At 58.0% G+C, this 19,646-nt stretch overlaps 1 protein-coding gene across 2 annotated transcripts; it reads right to left on the reverse strand.

Annotated features, from left to right (window-relative positions):
* Window positions 1-38: 38 nt before the first annotated feature.
* Window positions 39-18,053, reverse strand: PHKA1 (phosphorylase kinase regulatory subunit alpha 1). 2 transcript variants are annotated; one of them, XM_081964203.1, is made up of 31 exons: window positions 17,482-18,053; window positions 15,685-15,843; window positions 14,695-14,742; window positions 14,344-14,512; window positions 14,116-14,198; window positions 13,622-13,702; window positions 13,194-13,292; window positions 12,799-12,945; window positions 12,630-12,683; window positions 12,072-12,194; window positions 11,853-11,948; window positions 10,947-11,054; window positions 10,463-10,541; window positions 10,101-10,235; window positions 9,750-9,859; window positions 8,758-8,902; window positions 8,537-8,615; window positions 8,279-8,358; window positions 6,517-6,693; window positions 6,283-6,371; window positions 5,270-5,409; window positions 4,838-4,994; window positions 4,673-4,752; window positions 4,001-4,079; window positions 3,787-3,916; window positions 3,519-3,620; window positions 3,224-3,339; window positions 2,442-2,612; window positions 2,126-2,179; window positions 1,669-1,869; window positions 39-985 (listed from the first exon to the last, which is right to left on the reverse strand). In XM_081964203.1, the coding sequence occupies exons 1-31, from the start codon at window positions 17,557-17,559 to the stop codon at window positions 812-814; spliced, it is 3,543 nt and encodes a 1,180-aa protein (XP_081820329.1). In that variant the 5' UTR covers window positions 17,560-18,053; the 3' UTR covers window positions 39-811. The 2 variants fall into 2 exon arrangements, with proteins under 2 accessions (XP_081820329.1, XP_081820328.1); XM_081964202.1 differs by having other exon boundaries at window positions 8,183-8,358.
* Window positions 18,054-19,646: the final 1,593 nt, after the last annotated feature.

Below are 19,646 nucleotides of genomic sequence, written 5' to 3' on the forward strand. Positions count from 1 at the left end.
CGCAAGGATGACGCTCCCAGACCGTCTGTCATTCCAGCTCAGCGCTTTATTGAAAGCCCTGCAAGGCGCCCGACAAGCAACCCGCCGCTCCCTCCCTCCCTTCGCCCCTCAAAGGGGTTCATCTGGGCAGAAGCCAAGGGGGTCACTGGCACACACAGCCAAGGCCGCCTCTCTGGTGGGGCTAAAAAGGCCCTGGGAAGGCCAATGGGCACAGGATGGCCCAAGCCCTGCAGGAGGAGTGCAGCTGCACCAGAGCAGCCCCCAAACAAGGAGGGGGCTCCTGAAGGGGGCCAGGGATCCAGTGGATCGAGAGGGGACCCTTCTGACACTCTGCAGTTTGCTGTCATCAGCCCCCCCCCCCCCCCAAGCGGTCAAGTGTGGCAAACACCCTCCCCCAAGTACTGAGTGGCCACCCTTCCAGTAGAGGAGGCTTCATTCCGTCTTCAATGGAGATGCTCTCCAGGAAAGAGCAAACCAGCCGTGATTGACAGAGCCCGCCCCTTTCTTCAAGGGAGCAAAGAGAAGCCCCCTCCAAGGGAGAAGCCCCTCCTAAGAACAGTGTAGGGCTCCTGCTTCAGATGCAAAGCAAAGTCCTCCGACTACCGTCCAACAGCAACTCATGGCTTCTGTTCTCAGGAGGGGGAGGGGGATCCCTTCAGATGGGAAAAGAGCCAGGACCCCTCCCAGTCCACATCTGGCTTGTTGCAGTTCTTGAAAGCGGCTGGCTGTGCTGCTGGCTCCCAGGGTGCAGAGCCCAGAGAGAATCGCACCCCAAGGGGGCTCTCGGTGCTGCTGAGGGATCTGGACGGTTTCATTGCGTGGTGCAGCCGCTGCTTGGGAGGAACTCGTGCGCGCAGGTGACCACAGCGCGGGAGAGGTAGGTCATGCTGCCAAACCGGCCGCTGGGAGCGCTGTCGTAGAGCAGCCTGCAAATGCCAGTGGCCGAGTCCTTCTCCAGCATGTGGTCATCGGCTCCCAGGATTTTCTGGTTGCAACGTAAGAGGAAGAGAGGGTTATTGGCCAGAGTCCGGGGCTAAGCAAGCACACACACACACCCCACTCCAGGCAGGGGACAAAAAGCAGCGTGTGTCTGCCAGAGACCCCTGCTCTCTTTGGCTGGGTTTATGTTCCCGTCTGCTCCAGCTGCAGGGGAAGGCCCAAGGCAGGGATGGCAACCCTTTTTCCCCTTGGGTGCCAAAAGCAGGTACGCAAGCGCTATCGCACGTGTGAGCGTGCCCCCTGTGCATCACGCATGACACACGCGCAGACCACGCTGCCCCGCACACGCACACACGGCTTTCTTGGAGCCTGGGGAGGGCGAGAAATGGTGCAACACACAAACCAGAAGTTGGGGAAACGGATTTCCAGCTTGTGTGTTGGGCTGTTTTTTGCCCTCCGGAGACTTCAGGGAAGCCTCCTGAGAGTGAAAAACAGCCGATAATGAAGGTCCAAAATCAGCTGGCAGGGAGCTAACAGGGCAACGCCTCGCCTGCCACCTGCAGCACACATGCCATAGGTTTGCCATCACGGGGCCAAGGACTCTGTCCAGCCGCCCAAGCGGGGGTCAGGTTTCCCTGCTGGATTGTGAGCAGCCCAGCTCTAGAGCCTTTCCTCCCTCAACAGCCCGGCCACGCAGCCTGGGAAGCCCCAGCAACAAGAGGCTCCAACCTGCTCCTGGTAGAACAAATCATTGGCGACATGCACGATCCTGTCCACCGCTACCAGGCCCCCCAGGCTGGGACCCTCCACATCCGTCAACAGCGTTAGGACCAGGATGGCTTCTACGAAGAGCTGCCGGTACTCAGGCTGAGGGACTCGGTTCAGCACGGACTCCACGTGGACTGCAAACTTGATTTCTCCAGGAGTCATCTAGGGCCAAAGGGAGTCTTCTTTTGAGCTGAGCTGTCCCCCCAATGGGGCTCTTTGGAAAGAGGGACGGAGGGCTCCCGATAGGCACAAGGCAGCCGATCAAAGGCAAGAGGAGGGAAAGGAGTCTTCCTCAGAAGCCAGAAGGCCTTGTCTGGGGTTGGGCCAGAAGGAGCAGTGGAGGAAGCCCTTGCAGGCACAATGTTTGGGGAGCAGGAAACCCCCCCTTTTAAGGATAAAGGGACAGTGCAGCCATTACCTCTCTGGTTGTGGAAGAAGGGAGAACAAAGCCTTCAACGGAGAGCCCGTGGCACTGCAGGGGGAGAGGAGGAAGGCAGCAGTTACACTCCGGAGGACCAGCCTGCAGCCCCAATTATGCCAGCTCCTGCTCATCCTCCGGGGCAGCTGAGAGCGAGCCTGGAGCTGCCCACACGAGCTGCCCAGCCAGCCTGCACCGTCCCAGAGCTCCTCTTATCCGGGGCCTCCTTCCTTTGCAGCTTCCACTCAGGTGGCCCAATGGCTGGACAGCCAAGATGGGGAGGGGAGAGGGAGCAGACAGGTGCCACCCCCTTCACCTTCTGCAGGATCCTCCAGACCTTCTGGTAGAATCCCACCGGGACTCTGTTGAGGGCCCCATCCAGCCGCCGCCGCCGCAGCCACTGCCCTTGGCGACCATCCTTGGTGGAGGAATCCATGGGGGCCTCAGCGGGATCTCTTCTGCCTGGAGCCAGGGAGGATCCGGACAACTGTGGAGGAAGAAGCCGGAGGGTTAGCCGGTGGCCAAGCAGCTCGGAGCGGGAGGTCTCGCCTGGGCACGCCCCCCTCCGGCTTTCAAAGAATGCAGGGCCCCAGCCCGGAAAGAAAGACCCGTGGCAGCCCCTTGAAGAGGGCGGTGGCAGCCATGGCCAGAGCACCGGGAGAACGTGGCAGGAGAGCCATGGCTGGTTCTTCCGTCGAAAGCCAAGCGCTGAGAAAAATGAGCACACGCTCTTCTTTCAAAAGCTGGCATGGGGGAGGGGAGGGCTGTGGACCCTGGGAAGGGAAGCCAAGCAAGCCCAGGCAGCTGCAGTCCAGACTGGCTGGCCCAGGGACGGGCACGGCCACTCGTCAGGCGGCTACCCTGGAGTCAGAAGGCAGGTGGGCAAACTCCAGTCTGTATGGAGGCCCCTGGGCTGCAGCATGTGCCCCTCACTTCCCCTGGCTTCCCAGGCCATGGCTCAGCAGAGCAGCTGCCTGCCAGTGGGGAGAAACCTGTAAATCCCCCTTTGCCGGTCCCGGTGGGACACACGCTTACCCTCCTGCCTCTGAAAATCTCCCCTCCTGCCAGGGCAAGGAAGGCCAGGCAGGAGCAGCCCACCTGTTTGATCTCACTCTTGAGCTTGACGATGCCGGTGCGCTCCGACTTCGTTGCTCCCACAGCCCCAAACTCCCGGATGGAAACGGCTGGGGTCAGGGTGGAATCCGTAGACCGCACTGCAGGAACATCAAACCCCAAGACTCAGAATGCCAGCCTGGGTTCCTGGACCTCCTTCAAGCAGGTGAGCTCAGGTAGCTGGGCTACAAGCCCCCAGCATTCCCGAGCTGGTTTTGGCTGGCTCTCTTGCCGCGCACAGAGGGCCCCTCCCAGCCCCCGCCTGAGGCAAGCAGCTCACCGCTTCTCTCCACACCGAATTCTTTGCCACTGAGGATGTGGTGGAGAAGGTTCTTCATATGGGAAGGGCTGAGGCTCATCAGGCTTTCGGAGGCTTCTTCGCCTGAAGCCAAAGGAAGAGGAAAGGAAGAGCCCATCAACCACCGGTTTCTCCTCCCCCTCCCCCTCTCCCCTGAAAGGCCCCTGTCTTGAACCCCCCCTTCCCCCGAGGCCACGAGTGGTTTCAGGCACAAAAGGAAGCCTCCAATCGGCCCAGCAGCCCCACTCACCTGAGCAGCAGAGCGACTGGGCCAGCTCCATCGCCATCACCTGAATAATCAGCCCAATGCGCAGACGGAACATCTCCGCAAAGAGGGCCGGCTGCGTCCGGATGTACATGGCGAGGTAGACCATGATCTCCTGCGGAGAGAGGACGGGCAGTCCTGGGCAGACCCGGCCACGGCGCCCCCCCCCCCCCCTGCAGAAACACCAGCCGTTGCTTACCTGTGTCAGGATGAAGAGGTTCATGTTCTTCTCGCAGGCCTCGTCCATCAGCTGGGTCAGCTCCTCGTAGGGCAGGGGGCTGTGGAGGCAGCAGGAGCGGGGTTGGATGCTAAGTAGCCATAACAAAATTCGTTCTAGAAAACCAAGGTCATCCTTTGTCTCTGCACCTGACTGGAACTGGATGGGTGGAACTGCCAACATGGCAGTGGGAGATTGGACCATGGGATGGAGTTGTGGGTGTGAGGGCAAGATCTTGAACTTTCAACTGGGTGGGGAAAACCGGGAAGCTTTCAGATTCGGGTTCTCCCAGATGTGCCAACATGGTTCTCTTAATAAATTGGAACTCTGAGGAATCCTTTGCCTTGGATTCTGATTTCCTTTTGGATGCTATTTGGACCCCTGACACCTTGATCACAAGCAGGGCCTGGAGGTCCCTTTGGGGCCAGGAGGCTTCCGGAGCCACTTTGGGAAAGCTTAGCATGGGGGGGTTGCCCTACACAGGTCTCCAGGAGGGAGAAGCCCACCGCCAACTGCCTCTGACTTCAACTGTTGCATAACTATAGAATTGTAACGACCGCTATAATGATATACTTCCTTTCTTTCTTTCTGTCTGCTTAAGCAATAAAGACGGTAACAATTTAGCCAGAGCTGACAATCAGGCCGGGGACTCACGCAGAGATGGTCTTCTCTCGAGGCTCTGGGGGCAGCCCCACGGTCAGGTGCTTCTGGTGGGACAGGAGGTCCGTGCAGGCCTAGAGAGAGGAGTTGCTCCAGTGGGCAGAAGAAGGGAGAAGTGGGGGCGAAAGGAGCCCCGTCGCCCCAGGCCAAGGTCCATACCTCGTCCAGGGCCTCCACCTTCTTCTTCAGGATGCCAGAGATGTAACGGATCAGGGCCCATTGGCGAGTCGCCCCAGCTTTGCTGTAGAGCTCTGCCAGGAGGCCCTTGACGGTGGCCCCACTGGTGCCATGGATCTCGGTGTCCCAGTCGGGCCCCCTGAAAGCAGAACTGGAGCTGGTCAGAGAAAGGGGCCGTCCAGGGCACCCAGCTGGCCAGAGCAAGTGGCCTGCATGGAGAGCAGCCCAACGGAACTGGCCCCTGCTGTCCACGGGCTTCCTTCCTCCCTTCTCCGCAAATCATTACAGGCACTGCAGGCCGATCCCTTCCAGGGGAGACCCCTCGGGGGCAGAGTTTTCCAGGGAGAGTCTCCCTCCCTGCCTCCCTGGGGCTGCAAGGCGAAAAGAAGGGGGAGGGCTGCGCCTTGTTCCTACTTGAGGGTGTGAAGGAGATGGAGGCAGCTAGCCTGATCCTGCAATGTCTGGCATTCACGGAGCTGGTTCACCAAGACCCGGCAGTCCACCTTCCCGTTTGCATCCTTGGGGAGGCTCCCCTTGCCAGGGAGGACGGGCAGCTGGTGGAGGAAAGACAATGGGGGGGACTTGGGGAAAAGATGCCTCTTGGGTCAGTCAGTTCATCCCTGGAGTTTACAAGAAAAGCTGCCCCCAAACCAAGAAAGGGGACCGAGAGAGGCGGCTGGGGCCCTTGATGCGCCTGGAAGGAGGGAAGGTGCAAACAGCCCTCAGTCTTCCCCCGACTTGCTAGCAAGCAGCAGGTGGGGGTGGGGGGGCTCCTGCTACTCTGGGCCATGAAAGCAGCCCAAGGACGAAACTTCTTTGTTATAATGTGGAATTGGCTAAATGGGAAAAAATTTGGATACTTAATCAGAAACTAACAATAGCCATGACGTATGAAGAAAATCTGCATAAGATATTCTACAGATGGCATCTTCCCCCAGCATGGCTCTCCAAAATGTTTAAAAGTTTGGCCCCAAATTTTTGGAAGTGCAAAACGACACCAGGCACCTTTTATCATATGTGGTGGACATGCAATGAGGCAAAAAAGATGCATAGCCTTTAGGAAGCTTATAGAGTGCTCCTGGAGGCTGGGAGGGGGTAAAAATGAGCAAGAAATGGGCAGCTTTTCGCTCAAATCTGCTCTCCCCAGCCCCTAGGAGCTCTCTGGAAGCCTCCTAAAGGCAGTGCACGGACATTTTGCTGAAGGGGGCGGGGTATTCAGTGTATAAGATGCACCCAGATTTTCAGCCTCTTTTTTTTTTTTAGGGAAAAAGGTGTGTCTTATACTCTGAAAAATACGGTGGTGTGATTGTATGGTCACTTTGACTTCGCGATGCTGCACTGTTTTAAATGTAAAAACAATGAAAATATATTCAAAAAGAAAAGAAAGAAAGCAGGAAAAGAGGGGGAACAACCTTCAGGAGCCTCACCTGGGCCTCCTGGTGGGGGCCAGAACCCAGCAATTGAGCAGAGGGCTTCTCATCCGGCAGAAGCTTGGAAGGGATGTACAGGTTGACATCTGCAAGAGAGACAGAAGCAATGCCTTCCCCTTCAGGGCGTGGCACGGCTGGCTCTTTGCTGGGCAGAGGGATTGGCCCGCAGGGTTCAGGAGAAGAGGAGGGTCTTTGGGCCAGTGTGTGCTATTATCAGAGGGGAATGCTCACTCTCCACCTGCAGCTCCTTCGCCTTCGACATCAGGGAGAGGAGGTCCTGAGTGCTGTGGACGGCGGCACGGAAGCGATTCAGCCCCCCCTTTTGCGCTGGGGGTGGGAGGCTGGCTTTGGGGGTGGAGTGATGGAGAAGTTGGTCGAGGTACTGGGCAACGTCATCACAGAGGTCAGCTGCAAGGAGAAAAAGCCTCAGAGAGGTCAGGAGGAGCAGAATGGCCTGCCCAGAGGGCCCCCGGCCAAAGCAAAGGACAGCCCCGGGACGGCCCAAGAAAGCCCAACAAGCAGATGAGCCCCTATTGCGAGGCCTGCAAGGTGGCATCAGCCTGGCAAGTCCTTGACAAAGCAGGGGAGGAACACCATTTCAGAGCCCCCCTCTCAAAGATGGCACAAGAGCCACAATGGGTACCTCTGGCCAGCAAACGATCGCAAAGCCATTTTCCACAAGGAAAAACATCTTGCCACCCCTCCATGTTTCATTGCCAGAGCCCCCCTCCCTCCCCCCCCCCGAAGAAGTCCAACTCTCTCCCGCAACCTGTAGGCTGAGAGTGCCAGAGCAATGCTCATGCGTTTCTCGGAGGCTGCCTGGGTGAGTCACCGCTACTCGGCACCAAGATCTAGCCCACCAGCTCCCACATGCGGCAGCCAAGAACTTGAAGCATTTCCCTCCCCCCTTGCAGACATGCAGCAATGCAGCATCCATGCCAGTATTCAGAGGTGGTATGGAGGGGGTGACCGCAGGCTGGTTACAGATAATGTTATGAAGAGGTGATGAGTCAGAGGAATCCGAAGGGAAGGAGGAGGGGGAGGAAGGTGTCTGTGGCAGCAGGAGAAGCCAGCGGAGGCATCTGTCTATGTCAGGGGAGGGGGGAAGCTCCAGAGGGGAGATGGATGGCAGGTGGTGAGCGTGCCCAGTGCCTGCTTTCCCACCTGGCTTAGGGGCAGCGAAGTCCTGGCAGAGGCCATTTGATGGCTTCATAGGGAAGCTGTTTGGAGATGTGGTTGTTCAGGTGGAAAAAAAAAACTTCCGGGATGACCAGCAAGTTTTTCATCCTAGACCTGCCTAGCGGCAACGCGCTGGCATAACTCAGGGGTGTCCAAACTTGGGAACTTTTAAGACTTGTGGACGTCAACTCCCAGAATTCCCCAGCCAGCATAGTTTGGGAACTTTAAGAATTCTGGGAGTTGAAGTCCACAAGTCTTAAAGTTCCCAAATTTGGACACCTCTGGATTAGCTCGTTGTGGCCTCTTCCATCCCAGCCCAGAGAGGTCCCGGTTTTACAGGGACCGCTGCCTCCATTGCCTTTGGCTCCCCCGGCTGAGCAGAGGGAGCCCCCAGAGCTCTCTTCTCCCGGTTCAGCATTGCTGGGGTTCCTTGGAGTGTGTTTTTTTTGGGGGGGGGGAGGGCATCTTAAGATTTGTTGTGAACCGCCCCCTCCCCTTCTCAGAGCCTTCTGGCCTTCTCCCCATACAGACCAGGAGACAGAGCCCCTACCCAGAAGGGACATTAGCAGGCCAGGTTGGAGGTTAATTACCGGAACTGACAATCATTGAGTTATGCTCCAGCTAGGAGGCTGTGGTGTTACTGTCTTGATTAAGAGGCCCGGCATTCCGGACCACCGCACACCCGAGTGCAGGAAGCAGGGCGGTCCCGTCTCCTTACCATCTTCTGCCAACTGAAAGCCATGCCTCCAGTCCTCAGGGTCTAAATCCTGGAAGCTCTCAAGGCTGAGCGCATAGTCATCGGCATAAACCTTACCCTCCGGCCCGGCGTCCATGAAGCTGAGGTGAGTACGGCACGAAGTGGTGAGAAAGTCAGACAACCTACCCGTCTGGACCCTGCAGGGGCCAAAGAAGAGCGGGGAAGGATGGCTGGAAAAGTGCCAGAGGCCGCAACATCCCCTCCTCCCGAAGGAGCATCCTTGGCCTCATTCTCTCAAACTCCCCACGGGCACCTCTGTACCACCTGGAGGGGGCAGAGCCTCTTTCCCCGGCAGGAAAAGGCACCTGAGCTTACCTTGCCCCTCCAAAATACCCGTCCTGCAACTTCCTCAGCGTAGCCAAGATGGCTGGGTGGAGGTGGGCCCCCGTTTCGTCTTCTCAAAGGAGAAAAAAAACAGCCAGGGGTTGGCGCCTCTTCAGAGGGAGGCCAGGCAAACTGGACACCAGCCAGCCTGGCCACGGCCACGGCCACCCCCTTCTTCGAAAGCCCACCCTTCCACCGTGCAAGCGACTCACCGAGCATGGTCTGCGAGATGGGGAAGGTGATGGTGGGACGCCCCGTCATTCCCCAGCGGCTGCACAGGTAGGAAAGGTCCGTCCGCAGCATCTCCACAATCATCTGATTGTCCAAAGCCAGATAGAACTGCTGTTGGTCGATGAACTGCAGGGACAGACAGGACGGATGCAGTGAGAGGGGAACAGAGGCAACGGGGGCAGTGGGTGGGGGGAGAAGGCCCTTCCCCTCAATCACAGGGGTTCAGCAAGGCGTAGGAGGACTGTTGGGGCTTAAAGGGAGGGGCTTGGCGTGCGGCTCTGTGTGCCAGGCTGTGTTCCAGGAAAAAGGGGAGGAATTGCCAAGTTCTTTTATTTTTATTTTTTAAACAAACAAGCACAAACATAAAACATGAAACCATCTTCCAGTTATATCCAGTGTGCCAGTTGGTTACAAAACCTTTGCGCATCCTCTCCTTAGTCTTCGCTTACAATTTATATAGAATCTCGTATTGTCAATCTGATGTATATGCATGCAGTTATTATCATTGTTCAACATTTATTTGACTGTAACTGTCATTACTTCATTTTACGTGAGAGATTCTAAATTTTAAATAAATGTATATTATGGCATCATTCATTACATCATCCTAAATCCATCCAGTAGTGATACATCTTTAGAAATTATCCAGCATATTTCACTTCCAATTTTTTTTAATCTAACCATGGATAAGATATGTCCCGTGTTTTATAAAATTGTTTATCTTTGGTTACCAAAACTTTTGTGCATCCTCTCCATAGTCCTCACTTACAAATTAGATAAAATCGCATACTATCAATCTGGTATATATGTATACATTATCATCATTCTGGAACTGCCAGGTTCTTGAGCCTTGAGCCCCTCCCCACTTGAAATTACAAGCACACACACCCCCAAATACGACAGGGTTCTCCAATGCATTGGGCGCCAGTTTCCCCCCCTGGCTGCCCCCCTCCCGCCCTCTCCCCTCACCAACCTCAGGAGTGAAAGCAAAGATGTTGTCCCGAACATCATAGAACTTTGAAGTGGCAAGAACCCCCATGTGCCGGAGGGGCCGCCCACTGAGGCCCATGCGCTTGTTGCGGCCTGCCAAGAGACGGAGCCTCTGAGTCAGCTGCAGAAGCAGCCCCCCCCCCTTCATCGGGCAGGGCCGCTTGACCTGTGGCTGGTCAAGAGGCAGAAGAGAGGAAGGGGGCTGCTGGGGCAAGGTGCCAGCTGGTGGTCAAACATGGAGTATCCCAAACCCTCCCACTACCCCCAACCACCAGCAGCAAAACTCTGGAGAGAGGGGAGGGGAGGGGACTCTCCAAGCATCCTTTGGGTTTACCCAGGCGGGCGTAGATGTAGCTGAGGATCCTGGCTGGCTGAATTCGCATGGGGTGGACTTCGGCCATCGTCTCCACCACAATGCCCTCCTCGCGCAGGATGGCCTGGATGGCCTCGGTCTCTGCCAGGAGGCAGACTAGCCAGGAGAAAGGAAGGCGGGGTCAGGCCAGACCTGCAGGGCTCGGAGGGGCAGTTAGCACTTGGCTGGCTGCCCCAGGCTGGGCAATGGGAGCTGGCCAACACAAGCACTCTCCAGACCCCCCCAGGGCCCCTCCAGGGTGCCAGCCTTCCACCTCCGCCTCTACTGGGTGGGAAATCCCCCTGCAGACCCCCCCTGTCCCCCCCCCCGCCACTTCCTCTCACCCTGCACCACCACCACTGGCTTGGGAATGGTGGAGAACCTGCGGTTCAGAGGATCGATTTCTCCTGGAGCCAGGAATCCCTGCGAGGAGAGGCATGGATTATGGCACTCCCCCACCCCAGGGCCCTGCCCTTTGGGAAAGTCACCCACAAAAATCAGAGGGAAAAGTCTGCTTCTGCCATTGGGGGAGACAGGTGTACTGCTTGCAAGGATGGAGCTTTCATTGCACTAATGGGTTACTGTTGCACGGAGAAAGACTTGCCGGGAGGCAGGCAAAGCTCTCTGCTACCTGGCGTTGATCTCGGGAAGCCCAGAGGAGGAAGCTGCCAGGCGCGTAGAGCAGACCTAATGAGCCCCCCACGGCTGATTGTCCACCAGCTGGCTTCCAGGGAAGCTACAAGCAGGCTGGGGAGGGGCGTGGAGATGCCTCTGTCCCCCACCGAGAGTTTCAGGCGACTTCCAGGCAAGGCCGGGGCCAGAGCTCACCTCTGCCATGAGGCAGCCCAGGATGTAGAGGGACTGGGCCCACATCAGTGGCAGCTTGCCCATGGGTAGGCGGTCCACGGTGTGGGGGCGGCTGCATTCCTCCTCAACCTACCAGGACAGACCAAGACAGACGGGAGATTGGAGAGAGCAGAAAAAGGCGGGAGCTGCAGATGAGGGATACTTGGTAGTGATGGACAGGATGCCCGGACCCGTGCACAGTGTACCGGTTGCAACAGGATCCGGAACCCACCACTGCCTCCACGGAACCGGTCCCTGGGGCCTCTTGGGGCCCATTGTACTAAGCCAGTGAGGGCTAACCTTTTTGCCATCGCGTGCCAAAAGTGGGGGAAGCGCAGGAGGGTCATGCGTGGGCGTGCCCACACCCATAATTCTTTGTGTGCGACAACACACACACACACACCGCCCGTGCACATGCGCGCGGGACTCCCACCTTCCCCCCACTTTTGGCACACCATGGACCCATTTTTCACCCTCCCCAGGCTCCAGAGGCTTTCAGGAAGCCTCCTGAAGGCGAAAAACAGCCCAACAGGCAAACCAAAAGTTCGGGAATGGATTTCTGAGTTGCCCGTAAGGCCGTTTTTCATCTTCAGGAGGCTTCCCTGAAGCCTCCGGAGGGTGAAAAATGGCCGAAAATGAAGGCAAAAGTCAGCCGGCCAGCACATGCATGCATGCTGGAGCTAACAGGGCAATGCTTCATGTGCCCTAACAAATGGCTCTGCGTGCCACCTGCGGCATGCATGCCATAGGTTCGCCATCACAATACTAAGCACTAGTCCTGCCCGGGCCCTTAGGATGCTTGACAATCTGGCCTATGTAGGACTCGCCAGAGGGAGGGAGGCAGGCATCTCTTCTCGGGAGCAGTGGGGAGCCTTTTCTTTTGCTGACCTTCTCCAGGGGGACGCAGTAGAGCTCCGGTACCAGCCGCATCCCATTCTTCCCCTTGATCAGGACCCCTTCGAGAGCTTCGCGGTACTCCTGGACCTGAAGAGAGACATGGGAAGAGCCCGGCGTTCACAAAGGCCCAGGTGGGTGTGGGTCCCCCTCTCCCGGACAGCCCCCTTCCCCCACTTCCGATGCTCCACCGCAACACTCTACCCGGCTCACCTGCTCCACATTGCCTCTGAAGAGGCCGTCGATGATCAGGTAGGTCCAGAAGAGTGGCCACTCGCATTCGATGTTCTCAAAGAGCTTCAGCTCCGCAGGCTCGTAGTAGAGGCGACTGGGGTCCTGCAAAGGATGGCATTGGGGGGAGAGAGGCATCAGTGGGGGAGCCTGGAAGCATCCCGCTTCCTTCCTCAAAGGCCACTGGGCAGAACCGCACAGTGGCAAAGGAGCCTCCGCACCAGAAGCTGCCCAGGGCACCACCCACTTTCCAAATATTCACCCGTCTTGTTGCTTTTTCACAAACAACAAAACAGACCACATTTCTCCTAGCAATGTCGCCAACTGATCAACAAAGCACAGGTCGACTTCCACCCACCTTGCTCAGTCCTGGCGCGCAATGGCTTCGCTTCTGTCACAGGCAGCTCCCAAAAATGCAAAGGCTCACCTGGCTGTGTGGGGCCCGACCCACGCTAAGCAGCGTGCTGCAGCGGACTGCCCAGGGACAGGCGGCTCAAGGCAGGGCCGCTTGGGGCCTGGGACCGGCACGTTGGAACTTACCTCCTTGGGAGTTCTGTAGCCGTCGCGAAGGAACCGGCAACAACCGTAACGGCCCTGAGAACCAGAGGGGACCCGCGTCAGGCTCTTGGAGAGCCCAAGGACAGCAGCTTGATTGGCAACCAGGCCGCCCCATCGCCACAGCCTGGCAGCCAAGGACAGAAGAGCTTGCCTGCAGCTTGGCAATGATCTCCTCCTTGGTCTTCTCCACCACACCCAAGTCCTCCACAGCAAACGCAGGGTAAGAAATGACCGAGAGGAGGCTGGCGTCAATCTCCTTGGAGGTGGAGGCCCTCGGCAGCATGGAGTGCAGGATCGACTGCCGAGACAGAACCAGAAGACGCTGGGCAAGGCAGGCTGGCAGGTTGCAGCCCTTCAGGCAACTGACAGCGTCCGGCTGGTCTGGGCAGCGGCGCAGGAGACGTCCCAGGGCAGATGTTGACCAGGGGCCTGGCACGCAGATCCAAGGACCCGCCCTAAAGTGGGAACCTCTGCCAATCTCAGCTGCCTGCGCCCCCTCCCCCTCAATCCAAGGCCTCTGGGGAGGGGGTTCAGCCTGCCCCTCACCTGGCAATACTGCACCTCATCCGGCAAGACGTGGATCACTGACTGCGGACTCCCCTTGGTGCCAAAGAGGTCAAATTCATCCAAGGCCTCCAGAGCTGCCTGAGAAGCATTGGAGACAATCTACAGCTAGCAAGCTGGGCACAGTCCCTCCTGAATCCTGACCCCTCTGGCACAGCAGAAGGTTTAGGAAGGGAACGGCAGATGAGCTGCTAAAGGAATCCCCCCACCCTCCCCGGCAGAAGCAGCAGGACTCAGGGGGGCAAATGCTTCTGCCCTGGGACATCTGCAGCTCCCTAACATTGGGAATAGCTTTGGGGAGAGCGAGGTTTTGGGGAGTGCGTCCTACGCCTCCTGGACCATGAAAAGCCTACGGGGCGCCCTGCCTGCTGCTCTACAGCGGGATTGAGCCCCTCCAGCAGCGCCCTCACCTTTGCCATGCCCACTGAGCTGGCGTTCAGCTCCGTAATTCCTTGGTTTGTCTTGTCGCCACGCTCCCATATCCCAAAGTCCTGCCAAACAACACGGCCATGTCAATAATCCCGGAAGACACAGACGGCTTATCGCTCTCGGCAGGGAGGTCACCAAAGGGAAGCAGTCCCGTGCAGGCCACACTGGTCTGCCCAATGTGGGTGCCTAGCCAGGTTGCCAAATTGTAACCCCACCCCACCCGGTTTGGACTCCACCCCCACCCCCCAAAGGCAACAAACACCCCTTGGAAAGCAGCCCTGCTTTTTCAGCCAGGTAGCAGCGTTCCTCCCGCTGCTTCTGCTGGATCCCAACTGGCCGAGGCCCTTTGACTTCGGATGCCCCAAAGTTCTTGCCCATGAAAGCCATTCCCCATTAAGGCTGCCCTCTGGAAGTAGGGCGGCCCACGGCTTCCTCCCCCTCAGGTTCCCAGAGCAACAAGCCACGTGCCGCTCACCGCAGTCTTGTATGCGGCCTCGATGTAGAAGACAAGATTTTGGACGAAGCTGACTTCATCCAGGCTGTGGACAATGTGAAGCCCTGGGAGAGAGAAGATGCGAGGCGCAGCTGGTGCCCTTCTCTCCCTGCTGTGCTCTGCCGTGAGGCCAGAGGAGAGCCGGGGTGGCCCCCAGCCCGTCTGCAGAGCCCGTCCCTGCCCTGAAGAGGAGGTCATGGAAGGTCTTACCGGAGGCCGTCATCTGGGCCAGCATCAGCAGGTAGAGGGAAGTGGCGTCCAGCTGCAGGTGGCCCCACTGGTCGTCTCCCACCACGGTGGCACAGGTGCGGGTATTGTACTTGGCGTGCAGGCAGTCCTTGGGGCTCTGGCTGTACTTGAAGTCCTCCACTTTGTCCACCTGGAGGAGGAGCAGGTGGCCAAGAGGAGTTGACATCCCTGGCAGTTGGCCTCAGCGAGCGGCCTGGCAAGCCATTGGCTGGTCTGCAGAAGGCCAGGAACGAGCCCGGCAGAAACCCAGGGTCCCACCTTTGCCCTGGGGCCAGGAGTGGCCCAGCCCTCTTGCCCGTCAAGACCCCCTACCTGCCGCATCATGCACTGCAGGAGGCCCCTCATCAGCTTCACAACGCTCTGCAAGAGGAGGAAAGGGCAGAGCAGCGGGTCGGACAGCGGCCAAAGAGGCGAGGTGACCTTTTCTCGAGGTCCGGCTTGTAACCAAAGCCGACTCATCTGCTGCAGCCTGTTCTTGAATTGCTGCTGATGCAGCCTGGCTCTTGACACCCGGATCTCTGCAGCCCTATTTCCTGCGCTTGTACAAGGCACGGGGCAAACGATCACCCCCCACTTGTCCTGCCATCATAAATAGAAACCCCCCCCCCCCTGAAAGAGGCGGCAGCCGAAAGAGCTGAAGGACACTTGGATTGGCATTTGGGTTCACTGGGCTTGATTCCAGCCAGCTGGTCTCAGTGACACCCCAGGCGCTCGGCCTCTAGGGTAGGTGAGGAAGAGGAAGGGAAGCCGCCCCTAAGGCCAGGCCCAGGTGAGGACTGGCCTCCAAGGACAGCCCTGGCCCCCAGATCCCGTGTTACCAGCCTGACCTTTACAGGCAGGAGATAAGGTTACTGGTGTCACTGCAGGGCATTCGTGGGGCCAGGAGGGAGGCCTGCTTGTCCCAGGATTCCCCCTTTCTAGCAGTTCAGGCGAGGCCCCCCGGCTCTTCTGCAGGAGAGACCCTTCCCCTCCTGCACGGCTCCTCCTGGGGGCCGCAGCTTTTGCTCCCAGGAAAGAGAGTCTCTGCCCCCCCCCCCCAAATCTCACTAGTTGAAAGCTGCTCTAGTGGGGAACTGTGTGAGACGCATCTTGCCTCCTCAGCCCCGAGGGGGACGAAACGTGTCAAGGGAAAGCAAAATCCCACCAGCCTCCCCTGCCCCGGCTCTTTCCACCCTATCCGCAGGAGGGGTGAGTCCGCAGCTGTTCTAGACTGGCCGGTGAGAGAGAATGAGGGCTTTGCAAAGGGCGGGCGGCCAGCTACACACACACACACACAAACACACACACCACGGCTGGCAATACCTGCTCCAGTTCGTAGGATTTGGCCTTGTCCTCATCGCGGTCTGCGTTCTTCCGGTAGGCCAACCCCAGCCCCCACACGGCCAAGATGCTGTAGACATTATCTCGCACCCAGGCATCTGGATGGTCACAGCTGGCCGGAAGCAACCCTGTAACGGGATTCTGGGGCCAAAAGCAGAAGGGAGGGAAGGGCAGGCGGCTTAAAAAGGAGGACCAGAGATGGGCACCCGTGGTGGCAATTACTGCTAGGGATGTCGGGGTCCCTGCGATCCACAGCACACGTGGGGAGCAAGGCAGATCAGAGCTGCCCGGAAGGTGCCCTCGATTTTGATCCTGTAGACCAAGCCCCCCCCCCCCCTGCGACCCTCCTTCAGAGGCTGCTCAAGACCACCCCAGAAGCTACTTGGGACCAGCATCTAGAGAGCCACCAGCAAATGGGGGGGGGGGAGATTCTGGGCCCGCTACAGCTGGCCCAAAGTAACCCCCCCCCTCTCAAATGCTTTCACCCTTTTCACACATTCTGCCAAAGGGCCCAGCGGGCAAATGACCCCTTCATCGGATTTCTCAGACCTCTGCAAGGCAGGCGTCCCGGCCCACTGACCGGTGGTGGTTGCTGAAAACGCTCAGCCAGGATCTTTGCTGGTTTCCTTCCAGTGGTGAAATTCAATTTGTTTTTTTACTACCGGTTCTGTGCGCGTGGCTTGGTGGGCGTGGCAGGGGAAGGATACTGCAAAATTCCCTTTCCCACTCCACTCTGGGGACAGCCAGAGGTGGCATTTGCCAGTTCTCAGAACTATTCAAATTTTCCGCTACCAGTTCTCCCGAAGCTGCTGAATTTCACCCCCGCTTCCTAACCTCCGCCCGGTGGGCTCTGCCACCGGCTGTCCCAGTGCCTGAATGTACAGCTCTCCTGGCTGCCAACAGCCCCATGGCATCCCTTCTGGGCTTGCTCTGCCAGCCTCCCTTCCCTTGCAGTTTGGGGAGCAGCGGAGCCTGGCGCTGCTGCTTCAGTCCTGCCCATTCATGAGGGGAGAAGAGTCTCTGGCCCCTCTTCCTCCCTTGGGAAAGGAAACCCCCCCTCCCCTACCAGTGGATACCCTTCCCCCAGACCCTCTGTGGAGCCACAATCTTTCCTTGTGCCACAAGGAAGCCACAAACTTTCCTTGTGCCACAAGTGGCAGATGTTACCTGCCAGGGCAGGTAACAGCCGCCACTTGTGGCACAAGAAAAGTTAGAAAAAACACCCTTCCTGGGAGACTCTACCGGTTTCACAAGGGCTGCTCTGAGAGGGGGGGGGGGGCTGATGAAAAAGTGCGTGTGGTGTGTGTGTGTGTGTGTGTGTGTGTATGTGTGTCCCGCCTGTGCAGGAAGCCCACGGGGGGGGGGGGTACGGACGGTAAAGTCTGCGGAGGCAGGTGCTTTCATCATTCCCTTCACCTTCCGGGAGCCCCGGGCGTCTCTTAAACAAGCGGCGGGGCGTTAGAGCAAGCGGCGTCCAGGGGGTCGCTTCGCAAGACGCCTTGGGAGGGGGGACGGACGGACTGGAGGGCAGGTCCGGAGCCGCTCCAGGGTAGAGGGAGGGAGGGGTGTCCCAGACCCCGGAGCCCCCTCTGTGCCCAGAGCCTCCCATTCCAAGGAGCGGAGGGCAACTTCGGGTAGCGCTTTGGGGGCCGGGAACCGGAGGCTGCGCGGCGCCCGGAACCCCCGGCGGCTGAGACTAGGGGGTGGGGGTAGGGGGGAGGCTGCCCGCCCGGAGGGTCCCCGGCGAGGGTGGCTTTCTCGCTACCCCCGAGGGCTCACCTGGTGCCTGAGGACGGTCTGCTGCACCAAGCGGGCGTAGCTGTCGAGCCGCACCCCGGAGTTGCTCCTGCTCCGCATGGCTCCGCTTCTCCAGCCGCCGCGGCTGCCTCTCCGAAGACCCGCTGCTCCGCCGCTCGCCCGGCACGACCTGCCCCGCCCAGCGCCCGCCCCGCCCTCTTCCTTGGCACCTGCTGGAGGGTGGGGGCGCCAGCTGGAAGAGGGCGGGGCGGCCGGAGAAAGTGGGAACTGCGTCTGCCGGGGGGTCCTGGAAGCCACGTAGCCAGCAGGCTTCGCCTTCCCTCAGGCTTTGGGGACGGAGGAAGAGGCGCTCCCCGCCCCCCAGCGAAAGAGGGGGAACGAGGAGCCCCCGGTGTAGCGAAGTCTTGTTTCCAGCGGCTTGGGGGGCGGCCTGGGGAGGCCCCCGAAGACTAGCGCCCTGCCAGGACCGGCCGCTTCCAACGCTCTTTCGGAAGTTTACTTCTTGCAGGCCGGCGGGGAGGAGGCGCGCGCCCCCTGTTGCCCAGAGCTAGAGCGGCACCTTTCCTCGCGAAGGAGATTGAGAATCTTCTAGGCCGGGGATGTCCAAGCTTGGGAAATTTTTAGACTTGTGGACTTCAACTCCCAGAATTCCCCAGCCAGGAATTCTGGGAGTTGAAGTCCACAAGTTTTAAAGTTCCCAAGTTTGGACACCCCTGTTCTAGGTTCCCAGCTGGCGACAATCCTGACCTCTCCCACAGTTGGGGCATTTACAGGGCAAGGTGCCGAAGGGCGGGCGAGGCCAGAGACGGAGAACAGGAGGGTCCAGGTTACCTCTAGGCCAGGAGTTGAGCAGGACTGAGAGGATGCCAGTTTCTTGGCAGAAAGCAAGGAGCCCCCTACAGGATGGATGGTCAAGGTTGGAGCTACTTCTCCCCGTTCTCTTTCCTGGGTGTTTTTGATCACAATGGGCTCCACAAGAGGTCATTGAAGAGGCCATTGGTAATATTGGTTTCCATGTCAGAGTTCTGGGAGAGATGAACTGCAGGGATTTTTTTTTTGGCAGGGCCTATTTTCAAAACCCTGCCCTTGGGCAATGGGAGCCCATGAACTCTGGTGGTGGTGGTCTTAGTCACGAAATCGTGTCTGACCCATTGTGACCCCATGGACAATGTTCCTCCAGGCCTTCCCGTCCTCTACTATCCCCCCATTGAAGCTCACACCAACTGCTTTGGTGACTCCATCCAGCCACCTCCTTCTCTGTCGTCCCCTTATTTTGCCCTCCATCGTTCCCAGCATGAGGCTCTTCTCCAGGGAGTCCTTCTTCCGTCTCATTAAGTGGCCAAAGTATTTGAGTTTCATCATTGGTGTAGCAGTGGTAAAATCAGACTCCATAGATGCTCCATTGATCCCATAAAGGATAATGGGGGTGTGAAGCAGCAGGAGGAAGAGCTCCTCTTATGGACCACCAAGCTTTAGTACGCCTCCTGTGTGATAGCTACCTGTTGTTTTCCTGACAAAACACCCTTCCGAGTCACTGAGACTTCTCTTACTTAGCATCTGCCCAGGGCCCAATCTTCCTCCCGGCCCTTCCTGAGCCTGCTCATATCTAGCAGGCTCCTTCTATGAGTCATGCCCAGAACTGACAGGCCTTGCAATTAGGTCCAACCAAGCCACAGTGAAACAATGATGGTTTGGAAACTGTGCAGTCCATCATTGCCTTGGCTCTGCTTTGCTTTGGGGGGGGTGGGGATGGAGGAGGTGGTGTTGTATTTATGTTCACAGTCTACTGTTCTACTTTTTCACATGCGATTTGACTAAGACGGGTATCCTCATCTCTTACCTGAAAAGCGTTGCAATGATTTCTTCCCTTGCTTTTAGCCCATCTCTGCAACATTGCTTTGAAATTTATTTCTGACACTGAAGTATTAGGGTTTTGTCCAATTTGTGCCATCTGCAAATTCGATAAGCAACATGTTCCTCAAATGTTCTTGCTGATAGTCTGCGCTTTAGTACGGGAACATTTCTGCCTTCATCTTCCTTCCATCATAAATCATGATGTGCTTAAGAGTGAATGGCTCACATATTGCAACCAGCTGGCAGTCGGGCTCTGGGACCTCCCAGAAAGCAAAGACCAGGCGAGCCAACCAACTCCTCTCCTTGGGGGTTGGCATGATGCCCATTCCAGC

This window comes from Natrix helvetica (assembly GCF_964273705.1).
Source record: "Natrix helvetica genome assembly, chromosome: 11".
Taxonomy (NCBI): Eukaryota; Metazoa; Chordata; class Lepidosauria; order Squamata; family Natricidae; genus Natrix; species Natrix helvetica.